This window comes from Dendrobates tinctorius, unplaced genomic scaffold (assembly GCF_039654945.1).
Source record: "Dendrobates tinctorius isolate UK_male_01 unplaced genomic scaffold, ASM3965494v1 ptg000014l, whole genome shotgun sequence".
Lineage (NCBI taxonomy): Eukaryota > Metazoa > Chordata > Amphibia > Anura > Dendrobatidae > Dendrobates > Dendrobates tinctorius.
Window position 1 is genome coordinate 23,524,536 of NW_027361682.1, and position 20,987 is coordinate 23,545,522.

Below are 20,987 nucleotides of genomic sequence, written 5' to 3' on the forward strand. Positions count from 1 at the left end.
CCAACTTGTAGTTCCACTTCGGCAGTGACCATGGTGATGGGTTCAGGTAGTGGTTTGCCATCCACAGAGGCGATAGTGCGTGGATTTTCCAGAGTAACCACCGGAATTCGGAACTGGTCCACCTCCCTAAGCCGGATGAAATTACCAGCTGCACCCGAGTCCACATATGCCTCCACAGATCTACGCTCCCGACCTGCAACAATCAGAACTGAAATGGTAAGGAGCAGAGAGGAATCGGTATCACCTAGGGAGGCCTCTCTTACCTGGCCTAGGTGGAAGCGTTACCCGACTTCACTGGGCAAGTACGCACAAAATGATTCGCCCAGCCACAGTAAAGGCATAACCCTTGCGTCCTTCTCTCCGTGCGTTGCTGTTCGGTCAGCTTTACCCGGTCCACCTGCATGGGCTCCGGGACGGGACTACTATGAGATGCCGGGGAGCGGGGAATAGGCGCTTGGTATAGCCTAAAGGGTCTCCTCTCCCTAACTGACTCCCGAGAGCGTTCTTGAAACCGTAAATCTATACGGGTGGCTAGGGATATGAGATCCTCCAGGGTAGTAGGAGTGTCTCGACCGGCAAGCTCATCTTTTATTTTGCCCGAGAGTCCCCTCCAAAAGGCCCCAACCAAGGCCTCATTATTCCACCCTAGCTCAGAGGACAGTGTCCGGAAGCGAATGGCATACTGTCCTACGGTGAGAGAACCCTGACGAAGATTGAAAAGGGCCTCAGTGGTGGAGGCCACGCGTCCAGTCTCATCAAATACCCTGCGGAAGGTGTCTAGAAAATTCTGATGCTAGACACCACTGGGTCATCTCTCTCCCACAAGGGATTGACCCAAGCCAAGGCCTCCCCTTCAAGATGGGACACAATAAACGCTACTTTGGCTCGATCAGAGGGGTATTGCTGGGGCAGGAGCTCAAAGTGCAACCGACACTGATTCAAGAACCCCCGACATAACTTGGGGTCACCGCTAAACCTGGGAGGTTTCCCTAAGCGGGGTGGCGGGTGAGATACGGGATCCCGTGGTTGAGCCGAAGCGGCTGCAGCGGACTGCAGTGACAGAAGACGGTCGTCAACGGACACCATGTAGCTCAGAATGTGGGACTGGGCGTCACGCTGCTGCGCGAGCTCCTGCTGGAGTCCAGCTAGCAACGGGGCATTCCCTGGGTCAGCAGTTTGTAAGGTGGAGAGACGGGTATCCATGGATTTCATAAAGGACATTATTCTAGTCTGTTCTCACGCAAAAAGAGCAACTCTTTCTGCGTGGTCGCCGAGGCACTAGCGGGGTCCATGGCCTGATTATACTGTGACGGCCAGGAAGGTACGTCCGAGAGTGGACCCTCTGGGTCGCGGCGCTGAAGCTCCTGGGGGTGAGCGCGCCAGGTGGTGCCGACCCCTATATAGGGTCCGTTAGGGGCAGACCCTCGGAAGACAGATGCCGTGACTGCTAGAACCAAGAGGGGCGGCTCAAAGGACTGAGTGAGAGGTACAGGACTGAGGATAGGATGCAGAACAGAGTAAGAAGTGCAGATCAAAGTATGGAACGGAGACATGGAGTACAGGACTGGGCACTGGAGTACAGGACTGAGACACGGAGTACAGGACGGAGACACGGAGTACAGGACTGGGCACTGGAGTACAGGATGGAGACAGGGAGGAAAGGACTACAGAGCAGAGCACGGAGTGCAGGACAGCAAACGAGCACCGGACTGAAGCAAGGCAAGAAATATGAGGAAGTTACAGGAAGAACTCCTGCAACCTGGCCAGAGCACCGCAGACAAGGCACACAATAATCAGGCGTCTCCACCATGTTGGAGACGCCTGATATACCCCCCGCTGTGTCCTGATAGGAGGACAGAACCTTAGGGCGGCCGCTGCAGAGATAAGAACCCTGCATGGCGCACGCCCGCAGCCTAAGGCGCCTGCGCGTGGAGAACACACTCCGGGGGGACGAGCGCGGGGAGACTAGCACAGCGCGGCGAGATGGGGGCAGGTGAGTACAGGTGGCGGTGGGCCCCGCCGTTGCAGGCACAGCGGTGGTCACCGCCGCCGACGTGACAGAGGCATTTATGCACATTTAATCAAAGTATGAGGCAGTTATAAAATGGCAGTTGGATAGGTAAGACATTTACATACATTTACTCCCTGTACATTTGGATTACAACAAACATATACCATATGCATTTGTGTAATTTATATCCTGGCCGCTGCATTCACACACATCCACCGCCCTGGCATTAATTCTCTACACTCCATCCATATTGGCCCCTCACTCCTTTCCTTTCCTATGTATAGCACTCACGCTCTTTTCACATTGCTAAAATTGCATAGATCCATTCAGTCCCACCATTCAACATCAGAGACGCTCTCACAAATCACTTAACCATCTGCTCACTCTTTCTATCCTCCTTCTCCTAGTCGCAGGAGACATTGCTCCCAACCCTGGTCCCCCATGTTATAGAAAGTCAAACCCCCCAACTACTACACTCAGAAACCCCTTTAATCTTATTAATATTCCCTGCATGCCATCTGTCTCTCTTAATTGTGCCCTTTGGAATTCTCGCTCAATGTGTAACAAACTTCATTCATGACTTTTTCCTTTCTAATTCTCTTAACCTTTTGGCTCTTACTGAAACCAGGATCCAGCAGTCAGACACTACCGCTGCTGCTGCTCTTTCATATGGTGGACTACACTTCTTTCATAGCCCAAGATCAGACCATAGAGCAGGTGGAGGCGTTGGTCTGCTCCTATCACCAAAATGTACCTTTCAGGTTATCCCTCAACTACCCTCACTTGTCTTCCCTTCTTTTGAGGTCCATGCCGTCAGACTCAGGTGGATTTTACTCAGTGCATACCGAGATATGCACGAGCAAAACACCCATATGCAAAGAAAGTTGTCGAAAATGGAACAAAAAGTGGTTGTGAGTCTATTGAGACTCCAGGGTGGGAGGAAACTCCATATCATATTTTGGCGACTAAGTGGTCGCACAGTGTTGGTTCAAGTGAACATTGGGACAAATATTGGCAAAATGCAGAGCCTGCTGAGGTAGCAGAATGCTTGCAGAAAGTAAAAGTAGAAAAAGGGAAAGAATTATGTGCTCTTGGTAAGTGTGGCTGGATCCTGCTATCTGCATGTAGAAAACAGCATGAGGAAAAGCAAAGAATGTTAACTAGAGTGCAGGTATTGGAAATACAGCTATGTGAGGCCCAGAATGCATTGGTGGTAGCACAGGGTCAGAAAAAGTTAGTAATGGACAAATGTGTTGGAACTCCGCATGATGCAGAACAGACTGCTGTATGTGTAAAACAGTATAAGTGCAGAAAGAAGAGAGGGAAGGTGAAAAGGAAGAAAGCTTTGGCCATAGCCAGAGCAGAGATGGAGAGGAACCCAGATCAGTGTGATGGTGATGCACAGGAGTCAACTGACTCCAAAACTGTCACCAATCCAGAACAGGGGGATGATCATTTTCATGGGGAGATGGAAATGGATCCTCTTCTTAACCCATTAAAAGCTCATCGTATTTGCCAGATCCAGGTTGTAGAGACAGCTACAGGGAAGCAAAACCAGAATGAGGTAGAAGATTGCAGTGTGTCTAATAGATTTGAGTTGCGATGTACCTTAAGTAGAAGAAATAACAGGGGTGGCAAGGCCCTGGCAAGGTTCAGATTCAGGCGATCTGATGATCCCATGTTGTTCTGTGGTAATTATTTGGCATTGTACAGAAATGTTTGCAATCATCCAGATATGTCTCCGAATGATCCTAGTTTTCTATTTTCAATAGCAAATCATTGTAATGTAGATTATGCCACAAGTGTGTCTCTAAGAAATACCAGTTCATATGAAAGATTTGTAAAACTATTAAATGAGTGGTGTCTTGAGTGCAAAGAGCAGGACGGAGTATCCGAGAATGTGTCTGCTGTTTACAGGCTTAGGTATTGCTTTAATTGTTGGAAGATGGGCCACATTAAACGTTATTGTAATACTAAACCAGAGAGCCATTCATTGCACCAGAATATTGATAGTATTGAGAATAAGGAAGGACTTGCCATCTATGATACTGAATTTACAGACTCCTGTAAAAAAGCCGATTTTGCTACAACTGCACAAAAGTCGCAAGAAATGCAGATCCCAACGGTGGATAAGAGTGAGACTGGGAAAGCGCAGAATTTGCCATATTGTAGACCCCAAAAAAAAACGATGCTACTATTCCTGTGTTCTGTCTATGGGGCTGGATCATTTTACATTTGTCACCAGTCATCATTCCTGGGTTATTTTTTAAGATAATACAACGTATCCAGTGAGGTTGTTTGTTTTTTTTTTGTCCAGATAGGATAAGGACAAAGTGCAGTATTTGACTTGTACCTATTATAACCTTTTCTTTGTGTTTTTTTTTTCAGACTGGACAAACCAGTTTTTCAGAGGAATCAGATTCAAAGTATTTAGTTATATACAAGACATGGGGGTTAGACTAATGAGCTCAAAGGTAAAGGTTAAAATAATTGTTTGCAAACAATTAAATAAGTAATCATCCCATTGTGATGAATCGGACTGTATTTAGCTAAAAGTTGTGATTTAGTTTTATGTATGTTCTTAATCTTTATTTTCAATTAGGAACATAATAGGTTTGTAAAATCCATTTGTAAGTTGCATCTTGAACAGTTACGTTTGATATTTCAATGAATGGAGGTAATGTGATAGATCAGATTTATCCAGGAGAAATGCATGAATATTGAGTAAAGTGACATGTCAATAATACAGAGAGAAGCTAGAATAGCTCAGTCAGTGGATTTCTAAAATTTGGTGGAATCAATTCGGTGTCCTGAATCTGCTCAAGTCATTTCTCAAGTAGCAGTCAATGTGATCTCAGATAATAATGTTTTTGTTTTCCCTTTAGATCAAAATCTGATCTGTAAGTGTTGTATTATTGCTTTCATCTTGTGCGACTGCTTTCAAGAGCCAAGCAATCTTCAGACAGATGCCAACTATGGAAAATGTGGATTTCTGAAAACCGAACAGAATCTATGGATTCACTTTGCTCAGTGGATGAACACTACCACTATATATATTAAAAACTTGTATGGTGGTATATCCAAGAAGATGTGACCCAAAGTGTGAACTGTACTGAAGAAAATGTCTAATGGGAGAAATGATTAACAGAAGGATTCCAAGTATTATGCCAGCTGATCCATGCTGTCAGTGGACTTGTGATAAACATTTAAATATGATGAATCAGACTGCGGATGGGGAGAGGGCTATTAAATGTGGCTCCAGTTCTGATAAAAAGTGTAAAAATATGAGTGCGGGCAATAGTGATCGCTTCATCATTTACAGAACATGTAAGATTGCCTAGAGGTGGGATGTTTTCCTTTGGAAATATCACTTTTAGATATATTCCAACTAATATAACTAGTGGGTCAGGTGTTAGCTCTAGGTTAACTTTAAGGAGTAATTTGTATTATGCATGTATTGGTTTGTTGTTATTTGGATAAATAATGTGTGGCTATAAGATATCCAATGGTGGATTGTGGTGCTAATAAAAATATGGATATCTTACAGCCTACATATTGTAATATATTGTTTATATGCTTTGATATAGTGTGGTCATTAGACCAAGGGTGGAATGTATTGCAAATATGAAATATGGTTGTTTGAATCCAAACACTATATATTGCAATATACTACGGTGTAATATCTTTAATGAATATTTATGCTGCTTGAACAAGGAAGTCTTGTGTTCAATAATAGTATGATTCTCGAAGACAAGAGAGACCGAAATGTTTGGATGGTCTCATGTAGCAATGGTCATGCATGACATCAATAATCAAGGACCGACTGTGATACACATTAGACAAGTGTGTGTGTGCCTGAAGTGATTATGGAAGTCATGCTGCCCATATGCTACCATCTTAGAGCGTTATGCTATGAGCATGAAGAGTTAACTTTGTAGCAAGCAACATATGTTGGACCTGGACAGGCAACATTGATTGTTAGAGTCAAACAGACCTTGGGTTATAATCAGTAGCAAAACAACCCTGATGCATTGTGCTATTGTTAAGAGACATTCTAATGGCAAACGAATCTCTGGTTGGTGCAAACAAACTAAGATTGTAGTAGTCTATAACAAACAGACCTTGAAGTCTTGTGCTGTTATCAAGACAACAACGTACTGTGCAATTTCAAGTTTCTGATGATGATTCAGTCTAAACATACTGCACAGATGTAATAGGGGAGGATCTGGGAGTTTTCTGTATAAAAAGGTGGACCATTTGTCAGTGAGGGAGGGACATTTCCAGAAGGTATCGTGGGTGCACGGTTTCTGTGATGACAAGACCAGAGTATTTTCTTCTCGCTGACACTGTGGTCCCTCCAGTGGAGTAGTGATGTTACAATGCTTGGTAATGTATAATATGGATGCTTATTTCTCTATGTACTATAATTCATATTAATTGTATGATTCACATGAAGTTATTTAACAAAACAGGGTAATATTATATCTGCCATTCCATTAATTTGGTGTTTTATCACTTAAATTAATCATTGTATAATAAAATTGTGTCATATCCAAGTGGTGCCTTCTTTAAAGCCGTATCCGAATCTTATTGCTAAACAGTTGGCAATACATACTGAAACCAGGATCCAGCAGTCAGACACTACCGCTGCTGCTGCTCTTTCATATGGTAGACTACACTTCTCTCATACCCCAAGATCAGACAATAGAGCAGGTGGAGGCGTTGGTCTGCTCCTATCACCCAAATGTACCTTTCAGGTTATCCCTCAACTACCCTCACTTGTCTTTCCTTCTTTTGTGCCGTCAGACTCTACACCCCCTTCTCCATGCGAGTGGCGGTGGTGTATCGTCCTTCCGACCACTCCCATCAGTTCCTGGATCATTTTGCCACTTGGCTTCCACATTTTCTCTCCTGTGACATCCCTACCCTCATCATGAGCGATTTCAACATCCCCATTGCTCTTCCTCTCTCCCCATCTGCTACTCACCTTTTATCTCTAACCTCCTCGTTTGGCCTTTCGCCGCTTACTAATTCTCCAAAGCACGAAGACGGAAACTCCCTCGACTTGGTCTTCTCTCGGCTTTGTGCAGTGGATGATTTTACAAACTCCCCTCTTCTGCTCTCTGACCACAACCTTTCATTCTCTATCAAGAACTGCCAGGCCACTCAGGTCACCCCCACTGTCCATACTTATAGAAACATACAGGCCATTAACACCCAGAAACTTATGAAGAACTTGCAGTCTTCAATGGCCCCTATCTCCTCCCTCTCATGTCCTGATTCTGCATTGAAGCATTACAATGAAACACTTCAAAGTGCCCTGGATGAATTTGCACCTCCTATAGATAGAACACCACAACACAGATGGCGACAACCCTGGCACACCCTGCAAACACGTTTCCTGCAGCGGTGCTCCAGGTGCGCCGAACGTCTGTGGAGAAAATCAATCTACACGAAGATTTCATCCATTATAAGTTTATGCATAGAACATACAACACTGCCCTTCACCTCTCAAAACAAACCTATTTCAACACCCTCATCACCTCACTGTCCAATAACCCTAAACATCTCTTTAACACTTTTCATTCTCTACTCAACCCTAGAGTACAGGCCCCAACCACAGAGCTTCGAGCTGACGATCTGGCCAATTATTTCAAAGAAAAAATTGACCAGATCAGACAGGAAATTATCTCCCAATCACTTCATACCATGCACTGTCCTCCTTTCCCGATTGCATCTTGCTCGCACTCTGATTTTGAACCAGTCACAGAAGAAGAAGTAAGCAGGCACCTTGCATCTTCTTTCCCAACCACTTGCACCAGTGACCCATTTCCGTCACATCTCCTCCAGTCCCTTTCCCCTGATGTCACCCATCACTTAACTAAAGTATTTAACCTCTCTCTCTCTTCTGGTATCTTTCCCTCCTCATTTAAGCATGCCATCATACATCCACTACTTAAAAAATCATCCCTTGACCAAAACTATAGACCTGTCTCTAATCTCCCCTTCATCTCTAAACTCCTGGAAGGCCTGGTCCACTTCCGTCTTATCCGCTATCTCTTTGATAACTCTCTTCTTGACCCTCGACCCTCTCCAATCCGGTTTCCGCTCTTTACACTCTACTGAAACTGCCCTCACTAAAGTCTCTAATGATCTACTAACAGCTAAATCAAATGGTCATTACTCCATGCTAATTCTCTTGGATCTCTCTGCAGCATTCGACACTGTGGATCATCAGCTCCTCCTCACTATGCTCCATTCCATTGGTCTCAAGGACACCATTCTCTCCTGGTTCTTCTCCTATCTCTCTGACCGCTCCTTTACTGTAGCTTTTGCTGGTTCCTCCTCCTCTCATCTTCCCCTTACTGTTGGGGTTCTTCAAGGATCAGTCCTAGGCCCCCTCCTCTTCTCTTTGTACACTGCCCCTATTGGTCAAACAATCAGTAGATTTGGTTTCCAGTACCATCTCTATGCTGATGACACCCAATTATACTCTTCTTCTACTGACATCACGCCGGCCTTTCTAGAAAACACCAGCGATTGTCTAAACGCTGTGTTTAACATCATGTCCTTGCTATATCTGAAACCGAACCTGTCAAAGACTGAACTTCTTGTGTTTCCTCCCGCTACTAATGTACCTATACCCGACATTGCCACTTCCGTGTGTGGTTCCACTATTACTCACCAGCAACATGCCCGCTGTCTTGGGGTCATCCTTGACTACGAGCTTTCCTTTGCCCCCCACATCCGATCATGGGCTCACTCTTGTTATCTGCACCTCAAAAACATTTCTAGAATTCGACCTTTTATTACTTTTGACTCTGCAAAAATGCTTACTGCTTCTCTTATTCATTCTCGTCTCGACTATTGTAACTCTCTTCTGATCGGTCTCCCTCTTACCAAACTCTCCCCTCTCCAATCTGTCTTGAATGCTGCAGCCAGGATCATATTCCTCACCAATCGTTACACCGATGCCTCTACCTTGTGCCAGTCATTACACTGGCTATCCATCTACTCCAGAATTCAGTATAAACTTATTACCCTCACCCACAAAGCCCTTAATGGCTCAGCACCACCCTACATCTCCTCCCTTGTTTCAGTATACCACCCTACCCGAGCCCTCCGTTCTGCTGATGACCTGAGGTTAGCATCCTCAATAATCAGAACCTCCCACTCCCGTCTCCAAGACTATACAAGTGCTGCGCCAATTCTTTGGAATGCACTTCCCAGGTCAATACAATTAGTCCACAATCCCCACAATTTTAAGCATGCCCTGAAAAGGCCTTTATTCAGACTGCCTACCGCCTCAACACATTAACCTAATCTATCCCTGTGTGGCACAGTGAAAAGTTTTACCATAACCAGGTTCCCCACATCATGTTCCCACATGCTTTATGCATCTATTAGCCCTCTGTGTCTGTACTGTTACACACTTAACATTATGGCTGGTCCATACAATCAGGGCAATTGTTACCACCCACCTTTCGTGTCTACCTTTTTCCTCATAGATTGTAAGCTTGCGAGCAGGGCCCTCACTCCTCTTGGTATTTGTTATAATCTATGTGATTATTGTTATGCTGTAATGTCTATCGTCTGTACAAGTCCCCTCTGAAATGTAAAGTGCTGTGGAATATGGCACTATAGAAATAAAATTTATTATTGTTATTATTTAAGGAAGCGATATCTGTAAGCGGGAGAAGGGACTCAGAGTGTGAGTGTAAATTGAGGTGTTTGAGATTTCTGCAAGGGTGAGTGAGTTTGTGGAGTGGGGGTTGCGCACTAGGAGAGGAGAAGGAAGGGAATGTCAGTAGATTGTGGTCAGACAGGGGGAGGGGTGAGTTAGTGAGATTAGTAAGGGAACAGAGGCAAGTGAAGATAAGATCCAGTGTGTGGCCATCTTTGTGAGTGGCCACAGAGGACCATTGAGTAAGGCCAAAGGAGGCGGTCAGCAATAAAAGTTTAGAGGAAGCTGCGGTGAAAGTCACTAGGGATGTTCAAGTCACCCATGACGATAGTAGGAAGGTCAGCAGAAATTAAATGAAATAGCCAGTTGGTGAAGTGGTTGAGGAAGGTGGAGATGGATAGTTCTGGAGGGCAGTAGATGGTAGCCAGCTGGAGGTTGGAGGGGGGAATAGATGTGGATGGAGTTCATCTCAAATGAAGGAAGAGTTGCAGAGGGTGAGAGTGGAATTGGGGTGAAGAAGCAGGTATCAGACAGGAGCAAGCCAACTCCTCCACCACATTTGCTGCTGGGAAAAGGGGTGTGAGAGAGATGGAATCCGCCATAAGAAAGTTCAGCTGGAGAGGCTGAGTCATAGGGGGTGAGGCAGGTTTCAGTGATGCCAAGGAAGGAGCGCTTATAAGTAGTGTTGAGCATTCCGATACCGCAAGTATCGGGTATCGGCCGATATTCGCTGTATCGGAATTCCGATACTTAGTTCCGATACTTTTTTCATATCGAATACCGGAATCGGAAGTTCCCATAATGCTAGGAGCCAGCTCCATTTGATTCAGCCAATGGGGATCCTCAGAAGTGTGGGCACATCCTGTTAGGCATGTAGGCATGTTAACTACTGGCATGGCTGTGATTGGCTGCTGAAATGATGTCATGATGCACTATAAAAACCGCAGCAGCCGCCATTTCGGGTTCACTCTGCCGTGAATTTGAGTTAGGGACAGGCTGCTGTTGAAGACTGTGAGGGACAGTTAGAAATAGCGATCATCAAACATATCTATTGCTCTACCCAGGCTACATAATCCACCACTGTAGCATTTTTTTAGCCCAGCAGCGCTGTTTTAATAGCTGTCTGCAAGGGCTGTGTGAGTGCAGACCCACGCTGTGTAGTGTGTCCTGCAGGCACGTCTGCTTGTAGGCCGCCCAGCGTGTGTCTCTGCCTCATACACATTTTTCTTTTATTGCTGCTTTTTTTTTTTCTCCTGTATAGTGTGCTTCCATACGTATCCATATACGTTGGTTGCAAACACTAAAGGAGTGGACAGTGGAGCCTTTCAGCAGCCTTTCAGTGCTATAGCCCATTTCTCTGCACTGTTTTTGGCTGTCTGATAGGTCTCTCTGTGTGTGAGTGCAGCTCTCGTTGCAGTGTGTTCTACAGCCACCGCTGGTTGTAGTCCGCTCAGTGTGCGTCACTGCCTCATACATAGTCCTTTTTTTGCAGCTAATTTGTCCAGATTTTTGCTCCTATATTAGTGTGCTTCCATCCGCATCCATTGTCATTGGTTGTTGCAAACACTATATAGGATTAGATAGAGGAGCCTTTTTGCTGGCTTGTGCCCTTCAGGGCCAGCCAGACTAGTATCACCCTATTTTTTGGAGGCTCATCCATTGCATTGTAGGTTAGCTTCCTGCATTGTAATTGCTCCAAAAAGTTTGTGATACTATAGCTTTTAAACTTTGGTCACATCCTTTTATTTCCCCCCCCCCCCAAAAAAAAAGGAAATAAAGTTCACCAAACACTCCACTTTAGAGTTGTGTAGGCCACATTAGATCATATTAAAGTGTAGTACACACACTCTTAGCCAAATTAGTGTTTCTTATACTGGTTAGCAGGTGTTCAGGAATAAGAACACTAAGCCCCCCCTTTTTTACTTTTCTGCCTATCTTTATCAGTATACCAAGATGAAGAAGGCAGGGAGTAAGGCACGTGGCCGTGGAGTTTCAGCAGGGTGAGGACGGGGGGATTCAGCAGGGAGAGGACGTGGGGATTCGGTGTCTGCTGCGGCTACCAGTGACCCGGCATCCCCCACTTTTACCAGGCAACAGTCCTTCATGCGCAGCTTTGTAGGACCTCGCCGTACCCCACTGCTGCGTGACGAACAAATTGAAGCCATTGTCGGATGGATGGCAGCTAACGCATCCACTTCAATGACTTCCGCATCCTTCCAGGGCCAGAGCACTGAAGAGCAACCATCTGTCTCTTCACCACCTGCCAAATTGCCCAGGCAGTCTGAGAGCCCTGGACAGGATCTTTACTTCTGTTCTCAGAATCTGTTGGCTTGGAAAGAGGTGGCCAGCCAAGCAGCATTCTAGAGCGAGAAGAAGAGGGAGTATGCAGTGATGCGCAACTGCTTTGTCCCTCTGAATCTGAAGAGGCGGGTGGGCCAGTGCCTATTGTCAGCACACCTCAGTACTCATCTGATGATGATGAGACTCAGTTGCCAATTTCTGGTGCGTACGGTGCTGGCGAGACAACCCAGGACCAGCCGGTGCTTGAAGAGGGGAGTGGAGATGATGAGGTCCTTGACCAATCATGGCGTCAGCCACAGGAAGGTGGTGGGAGCAGCTCTGAGAAAGAGATTCCCCGAACGGCCAAAAGAGGAGGGAGAGGGCGGGGGCAGACTTGGTTGCCTGTAGCCTCCACTTTGGCACCCGTGAGGAGCAATCCTCTTCCAAAACAGAAAACGGGCTCTCCCAGGACTTGCAGTGCGTGCTCTTTTTTTTGACACAGTTGCAGATGACATTTGCTTTGTCAAATGCAAGCTGTGTTATCAGAAAGTTAAACGAGGGAAAAATGTGAGCAACCTCAATACCACAAATATGTGGAAACATGTGCATACCAAGCACGAGGTGGAGTTACACAGACACACTGAAGATGTAGGCCAACCTTCAGCAGCACCTACCACCTCTTCAGCTCGTGTTGGGGCCTCTTCCTCCAGCTCACACACAGCTGGTTCGGCTTCCTCACTGGAACGCCATGGAAGAACATCTGCCACTGTTGTCCAGAGACCCAGTGAAATTCCACCCACTGAACCACGTCCTCAGTCATCAGCACACTCCCAGGCCACTCACCAGCAATCGGTAGCACAGGCATGGGAGAAAAAGGGGCCATACTCGGCAAACCATCCCCGAGCACTGGCTCTGAATGCCGGCATTGCCAAACTACTGGCCCTTGAGATGCTGTCATTCAGGCTGGTGGAGACTGACACCTTCCGGAACTTGATGTCATTGGCAGTTCCACAATACAATGTGCCCAGCCGCTTTTATTTCAGCAGGCAAGCCGTCCCTGCCCTGCAAAAGCATGTGGAGGGAAAAATTAAAAATGCGCTACTAAACGCCGTCAGTAGCAAGGTCCACCTGACCACCGATGCGTGGACCAGTAGCCATGGACAGGGACGATACCTTTTCCTCACTGCCCATTGGGTCAATGTTGTGGAGCCGGGTACAGATCTGGAGAGTGGCTCTGTACGTATTCTGCCAACTCCAAGGATTGCAGGAATGCAGTCTGTACATATTGAGTCCTCCTCCTACTCTAGTTCCTCGGAATCAGCACTGCATGAGCCTGTTAGGCCAGATATGAGCACAGGTGTGGCCAAACGTCAACAGGCCGTCCTTAAATTAATTTCTTTGGGGAATCGGAGCCACACAGCACAGGAGCTATGGAATGCCATCAAGCAGGAGAGCGATGTGTGGTTTGTGCCAGCGAATCTCCAGCCAGGTTTGGTAGTGAGTGACAATGGCCGAAATCTAGTGGCAGCTCTGGGCCTAGGCAACCTCACTCACATACCATGTCTGGCACACGTGCTCAATTTGGTCGTGCAGAGCTTTCTGAGGGACTATCCGGATCTTGATGCACTGCTACACAAGGTTCGCCTAGCGTGTGCTCACTTGCGGCGTTCCAGCATGGCAAGATCGCGCGTTGCATCTCTGCAACACCGATTCCGCCTGCCAGAACATCGCATCATATGTGACCTCCCCACCAGGTGGAATTCAACGTTACATATGTTGGAGTGGTTTTGTGAGCAGCAGGCAGCAGTAATGGAGTGCCAGCTGCATCAGGCGCAAACAAGTAGCACTGTGCGCCGGACACACTTCACCACCACTGAGTGGGCCACTATGAGGGACATCTGTCAAGTTTTGCGTGCCTTCGATGACTCCACGCGGATGGCCAGTGCAGATGATGCACTAGTCAGCATGACTGTCCCCCTTATCTGTCTGCTTCAAAAAATCTTACAAGCACTAAGTGAGGAGGTTTTTGTAGAGGTTGAGGATGAGGAGTCAGAAATGCCATCTGCTTCTGTCAAGTCTGCGCAACGTGCTTCTACACAAAGGCCCAGGCAGGGGACACTTGGTGAGGAGGATGACGAGGAGTCAATGGAGGAGGAGGAACACATCTCTCCAGAGGAAGGAGGTACACAAGGCTCTAGTAGTCAGTGTGTACAGCGAGGGTGGGGTGATGCTGAGCAGGCTGAGATGCTGCCTCAAGCTTGGGGACAGCGTTTCCGGTCCAGTTGGCAGTCTGCAGCACATGGTTGATTTCATGCTGCAGTGCTTGTTAAATGACCGCCGCATCACCAACATTCTCCACACGGCTGATTATTGGGTGTACACCCTCTTAGATCCTCGCTACCGGGACAGCTTACAAAGCCTCATACCACAGTTGAACCGGGAGCGTAAAATGCGGGAGTACCAAGAAATACTTGTGCAGGCCATCATGTTCTCCATTCCCCCCGCAAGTGTTGCTGGTAGTGCTTTTCAAAGCAGCCATGTGGGTAGAGGCAGTGGAGGAAGATCTGCACAAAGAGGGAGCAGAGGCAGTGCCGCAGGACAAGGCAAGGCCAGTATGTCCCAAATGTGGAAAAGTTTTGTGGGACCGCCACAAACGGCTACACCATCACAGACGGCTCCAGTCAGCAGGAGGCAACGTTTCCGTCAGATAGTGACAGACTACTTGTCTTGCCCTGATAGTGTACTCCCAGACGGCTCTTCCCCGTTCAAGTTTTGGGTCTCTAAGCTGGATACATGGCCATAGCTTAGCCAGTATGCATTGGAGGTGCTGGCTTGCCCTGCTGCCAGTGTATTATCGGAACGTGTCTTTAGTGCTGCAGGTGGTGTGGTAACAGACCGTCGCACGCGACTATCCGCCGATAATGTTGACCGTCTTACTTTTGTGAAAATGAACAAGGCCTGGATCTCACCTGAATTTGCCAGTCCTCTTCCACATTATATAATTGGCTGGCAACAGGATCCAGGTCTCCTGTTGTGTTCATGTTTCTATGACCTGAACTTTATTTCCTGGGCTACAGCAACGCCCGTTGTTGCTCAGAAGTGCTGTCCACACAGACAAAACACTCGCTCATGTGTAAGTGGGGTTTGGTAACGTCAGCTGATCTCCTGCTGTGTGTATGGCAAAGTGTCCTGCTCCCTCCAAACTCAAAGTACCTCAGATTTACACCTGGCTCCAAGTAGGCCTCGGCCTACTACCTGATTTTCCCTGGGCTCCGACACCGCCAGTTGGTGCTCAGAAGTGCTGTCCACACAGAAAAAACACTTGTTCATGTGTAAGTGGGGTTCGGTAACGTCAGCTGATCCCCTGCTGTGTGTATGGCAAACTCTCCTGCTGCCTACAACTTCTGACTACCTCTGATTTAATATGTTCACTGATTTGCCCTCTGTCTCCACTCTGTTTTGAGTATTTCCTCCAGCCTACAACACCGCCTGTTTCTGCTCTCAAGTGCCGTCTGCACAATCAACACTTGTTCCTGTGTTACCTGGGTCCTGTAACATCTGCTCATCTCCTCAGGTGAGTCCGGCAATGTCTCCTGCTTTGTCTACATTCCCACTACTTGTAGTGGAAAAGTGGACAGAGCAGGAGACATTGCCTGACTCACCTCTAGTGAGAAGCTGCTGTTACAGAACCCCAGTAACACAGGAACAAGTGTTGGTTGTGCAGACGGCATTTCAGAGCAGCAACTGGCGTTGTTGGAAGCCAGAGGAAATACTCGAAACAGAGTGAAGACAGAGGCCTAATTGGAGTACGTTGACAGTTAGTAGTAGTGCAGAAACAATCGAAAACTGCCACCAAGTAGGCCTCAGCCTACTACCTGATTTTCCCTGGGCTCCGACACTGCCAGTTGGTGCTCAGAAGTGCTGTACGCACAGACAAAACACTTGTTCATGTGAAAGTGGGGTTCGGTAACGTCTGCTGATCCCCTGCTGTGTGTATGGCAAAGTGTCCTGCTCCCTCCAAACTCAAAGTACCTCAGACTTACACCTGGCTCCAAGTAGGCCTCGGCCTACTACCTGATTTTCCCTGGGCTCCGACACCGCCAGTTGGTGCTCAGAAGTGCTGTCCGCACAGAAAATAACACTCGTTCATGTGAAAGTGGGGGTCAGTAACGTCAGCTGATCCCCTGCTGTGTGGAGGGCAAACTGCTGCTGCCTCCAAATTGTAACTACTTCTGATTTAAACATTCTCTGATTTGGCCTCTGTCTCCATTCTGTCTCTAGTATTTCCCCTGACCTCCAACACCGCCAGTTCCTGCTCACAGTTGCCGTCCACGCATTCCACACTTGTTCCTGTGTTCCTGGTGTTCTGTTACATGAGCAGATCCCCCAATGTGTGTCCGGCACTGTCTCCTGCGCTGTCCACCTTCCCACGACAAGTGGTGGGAAAGTGGACAGAGCAGGAGACAGTGGCAGACACACATCAGGGGATTTGCTGACATTACAGAGCCCCAGTAACACAGGAACACGTGTGGATTGGGCAGACGGCTACTGTACGCATAAACTGGCGGTGTTGGTGGTCACGTGAAATCCTGGAAACAGAGTGGAGACAGATGCCTAATTGGAGCACGTTGACAGTCTGTTGTAGCCTACAAACAATCTAAAACTGCCACCAAGTAGGCCTCGGCCTACACCATGATTGTCCCTGGGCTCCAACAACGCCAGTTGGTGCTCGGAAGTGCTGTCCACACAGAAAAAACACTTGTTCATGTGAAAGTGGGGTTCGGTAACGTCTACTGATCCCCTGCTGTGTGGAGGGCTAAGTGTCCTGCTCCCTCCAAAGTCAAAATACGTCCGATTTACACCTGGCTCCTAGCAGGCCTCAGCCTACACCATGATAGTCCCTGGGCTCCAACAACGCCAGTTGGTGCTCGGAAGTGCTGTCCACACAGAAAAAAACACTTGTTCATCTGAAAGTGGGGTTCGGTAACGTCTGCTGATCCCCTGCTGTGTGTACGGCAAACTCTCCTGCTGCCTCCAAATTCAAACAACGTCTTATCTTAAACTGCCTCCAAGTAGGCCTCAGCCTACAAAATGACTATCCCTGGGCTCCAACATCGTCAGTTGTTGCTCGGAAGTGCTGTCCACACAGAAAAAAACACTCGTTCATGTGAAAGTGGGGTCGGTAACGTCAGCTGATCCCCTGCTGTGTGGAGGGCAAACTGCTGCTGCCTCCAAATTGTAACTACTTCTGATTTAAACATTCTCTGATTTGGCCTCTGTCTCCACTCTGTCTCTAGTATTTCCCACTGACCTCCAACACCGCCAGTTCCTGCTCACAGTTGCCGTCCACGCATTCCACACTTGTTCCTGGTGTTCTGTTACGTGAGCAGATCCCCCAATGTGTGTCCGGCACTGTCTCCTGCGCTGTCCAACTTCCCACTACAAGTGGTGGGAATGTGGACAGAGCAGGAGACAGTGGCAGACACACATCAGGGGATCTGCTGACATTACGGAACCCCAGTAACACAGGAACACGTGTGGTTTGGGCAGACGGCTATTGTACGCATAAACTGGCGGTGTTGGTGGTCACGTGAAATCCTGGAAACAGAGTGGAGACAGATGCCTAATTGGAGTACGTTGACAGTCTATTGTAGCCTACAAACAATCTAAAACTGCCACCAAGTAGGCCTCGGCCTACACCATGATTGTCCCTGGGCTCCAACAACGCCAGTTGGTGCTCGGCAGTGTCTTTGGCACGGGTACTTGCCCAGCCTGGTTCCAGCACGCCAGCTGTTTCCGGGTAGTGTCAAGGTCACTATGCCACCAATCCGTTGTCCTGTCATCTTGCGGCCAGGTTAGCTGACTCTACGGTGCCTGCAGTTTAGGTGACTCCTATGTGGGCTGCTGGAACTGGCACTGAAGGCTGGATCCATAGTGCCAATGGGACATGGACCCCCTGTAGGACTGTGGGTTTCGGTAACTGCGGCTGGCTTGCGGCCTGGCTACTTTGCTTTGGATGGGTACCTTCTGCTACCCATCCGGGTTCCAGCACTGTCAGCTGGTTCTCGCCAGAGCCTTTGGCCTAGGTGCCTCCATCTCGGTATCCGAGGTCCAGCACCGTCAGCTGGTCCTTGGTAGTGCTTTTTAGCACAGGTACCTTCTGCTTAGTAACCGTGGTCCAGCACCGTCAGTTGGTCCTCGGTAGTGCCATTGGCTCTTGTTCCTTCTGCTACCCATCCGGGTTCCAGCACTGTCAGCTGGTTCTCGCCAGAGCCTTTGGCCTAGGTGCCTCCATCTCGATATCCGAGGTCCAGCAACGTCAGCTGGTCCTTGGTAGTGCTTTTTAGCACAGGTACCTTCTGCTTAGTAACCGTGGTCCAGCACCGTCAGTTGGTCCTCGGTAGTGCCATTGGCTCTTGTAGCTTTTGCTACCCATCTGGGTTCCAGCACCGTCAGCTGTTCCTCAGTAGTGCCATTGGCTCTTGTTCCTTCTGCTGCCACTACGGGTTCCAGAACTGTCAGCTGGTTCTCGCCAGTTTTTCAGCCTTCTTGTACCATCTGCTACATTTCCAAGATCAAGCTTTTTGAAATTGTCTTTGGTAATCGGTATTAATCTCCATGACGGCGACCCTGATGACGACGACCCTGAAGACCACACCAAAGAAGACCAGAAATATGACCCTAAATAATATGACCAAGAGGACAAAGAACATGAAGACAACCACCAAGATACAGAACAAAAGACAGAAGTACAAGAAGCAGAAGAAGCAAAAGCAGAAGAACAGAAAGCAGAAGAACATTAAGCATAAGACTAAAAATCAGCATAGAAGAAATCAAAATTATAAGCAGAAGAAGACTAAGCAGTAAATGGGGGTGAGTCTGTTCCTCCTCGTGGTGCCCCTGGAAAATGCCTGCTGCTACAGGCCAAACTGAACGCGGACAAATCCTGTTGTAAATCTTTTGTGACAGGCAGAACGTAAGGTGTAATCTTATAACTTTTATAGATAAGTACTACAGGAATGACTGTCACCATAAGAAAATGAAGAAAAAGAAGAATAGGAAGAAGATGAAGAAATAGCATATGAAAATTAATAATAGCTGAATAAGAAGAATATGAAGAATGGAAAAAAAAATTAATGGGAAGAAGGTGAAGAAGAAGAAGATGAATAAGGTGAAGAAAAAGTTGATGAAAAAAATGCTACTGCTGCGGATCATGAAGGACAAAGTGTGGGAGAAGTACAAAAGAAGGTGAAGAGCATGGAAGTTGTGAAACATACATACAGTGGGGAAAAAAAGTATTTAGTCAGTCAGCAATAGTGCAAGTTCCACCACTTGAAAAGATGAGAGGCATCTGTAATTTACATCATAGGTAGACCTCAACTATGGGAGACAAACTGAGAAAAAAAAATCCAGAAAATCACATTGTCTGTTTTTTTTCATTTTATTTGCATATTATGGTGGAAAATAAGTATTTGGTCAGAAACAAGCAATCAAGATTTCTGGCTCTCACAGACCTGTAACTTCTTCTTTAAGAGTCTCCTCTTTCCTCCACTCATTACCTGTAGTAATGGCACCTGTTTAAACTTGTTATCAGTATAAAAAGACACCTGTGCACACCCTCAAACAGTCTGACTCCAAACTCCACTATGGTGAAGACCAAAGAGCTGTCAAAGGACACCAGAAACAAAATTGTAGCCCTGCACCAGGCTGGGAAGACTGAATCTGCAATAGCCAACCAGCTTGGAGTGAAGAAATCAACTGTGGGATCAATAATTAGAAAATGGAAGACATACAAGATCACTGATAATCTCCCTCGATCTGGTGCTCCACGCAAAATCCCACCCCGTGGGGTCAGAATGATCACAAGAACAGTGAGCAAAATTCCCAGAACCACGCGGGGGGACCTAGTGAATGAACTGCAGAGAGCTGGGACCAATGTAACAAGGCCTACCATAAGTAACACACTACGCCACCATGGACTCAGATCCTGCAGTGCCAGACGTGTCCCACTGCTTAAGCCTGTACATGTCCGGGCCCGTCTGAAGTTTGCTAGAGAGCATTTGGATGATCCAGAGGAGTTTTGGGAGAATGTCCTATGGTCTGATGAAACCAAACTGGAACTGTTTGGTAGAAACACAACTTGTCGTGTTTGGAGGAAAAAGAATACTGAGTTGCATCCATCAAACACCATACCTACTGTAAAGCATGGTGGTGGAAACATCATGCTTTGGGGCTGTTTCTCTGCAAAGGGGCCAGGACGACTGATCCGGGTACATGAAAGAATGAATGGGGCCATGTATCGTGAGATTTTGAGTGCAAACCTCCTTCCATCAGCAAGGGCATTGAAGATGAAACGTGGCTGGGTCTTTCAACATGACAATGATCCAAAGCACACCGCCAGGGCAACGAAGGAGTGGCTTACGAAGAAGCATTTCAAGGTCCTGGAGTGGCCTAGCCAGTCTCCAGATCTCAACCCTATAGAAAACCTTTGGAGGGAGTTGAAAGTCCGTGTTGCCAAGCGAAAAGCCAAAAACATCACTGCTCTAGAGGAGATCTGCATGGAGGAATGGGCCAACATACCAACAACAGTGTGTGGCAACCTTGTGAAGACTTACAGAAAACGTTTGACCTCTGTCATTGCCAACAAAGGATATATCACAAAGTATTGAGATGAAATTTTGTTTCTGACCAAATACTTATTTTCCACCATAATATGCAAATAAAATGAAAAAAAAACCAGACAATGTGATTTTCTGGATTTTTTTTTCTCAGTTTGTCTCCCATAGTTGAGGTCTACCTATGATGTAAATTACAGACGCCTCATCTTTTTAAGTGGTGGAACTTGCACTATTGCTGACTGACTAAATACTTTTTTTCCCCACTGTATCTGACAAAATATAAAAAAGTTAACATAGTCAATATCTTTTTAACTCCGAACGTCTTGAAAAAAAAAATTGGAATTAATGCTATGCCATGTGATTTGAATAAATCACTATGCCTTTAATGTCTCCT

The 20,987-nt window shown here is 46.9% G+C and overlaps 1 protein-coding gene across 1 annotated transcript in view; it reads left to right on the plus strand.

Moving 5' to 3' along the window:
* Positions 1–9,630, plus strand: part of LOC141072841 (uncharacterized) — a 32,468-nt gene extending 22,838 nt beyond the window's left edge. Inside the window, exons 2-3 of the mRNA XM_073560025.1 lie at positions 4,400–4,485; positions 4,897–9,630. Coding sequence (XP_073416126.1) covers positions 6,756–7,793 — 1,038 coding nt within the window. The 5' untranslated portion in view covers positions 4,400–4,485; positions 4,897–6,755 and the 3' untranslated portion in view covers positions 7,794–9,630. The remainder of the gene's footprint in view (positions 1–4,399; positions 4,486–4,896) is intronic.
* The last annotated feature ends 11,357 nt before the right edge of the window (positions 9,631–20,987 follow it).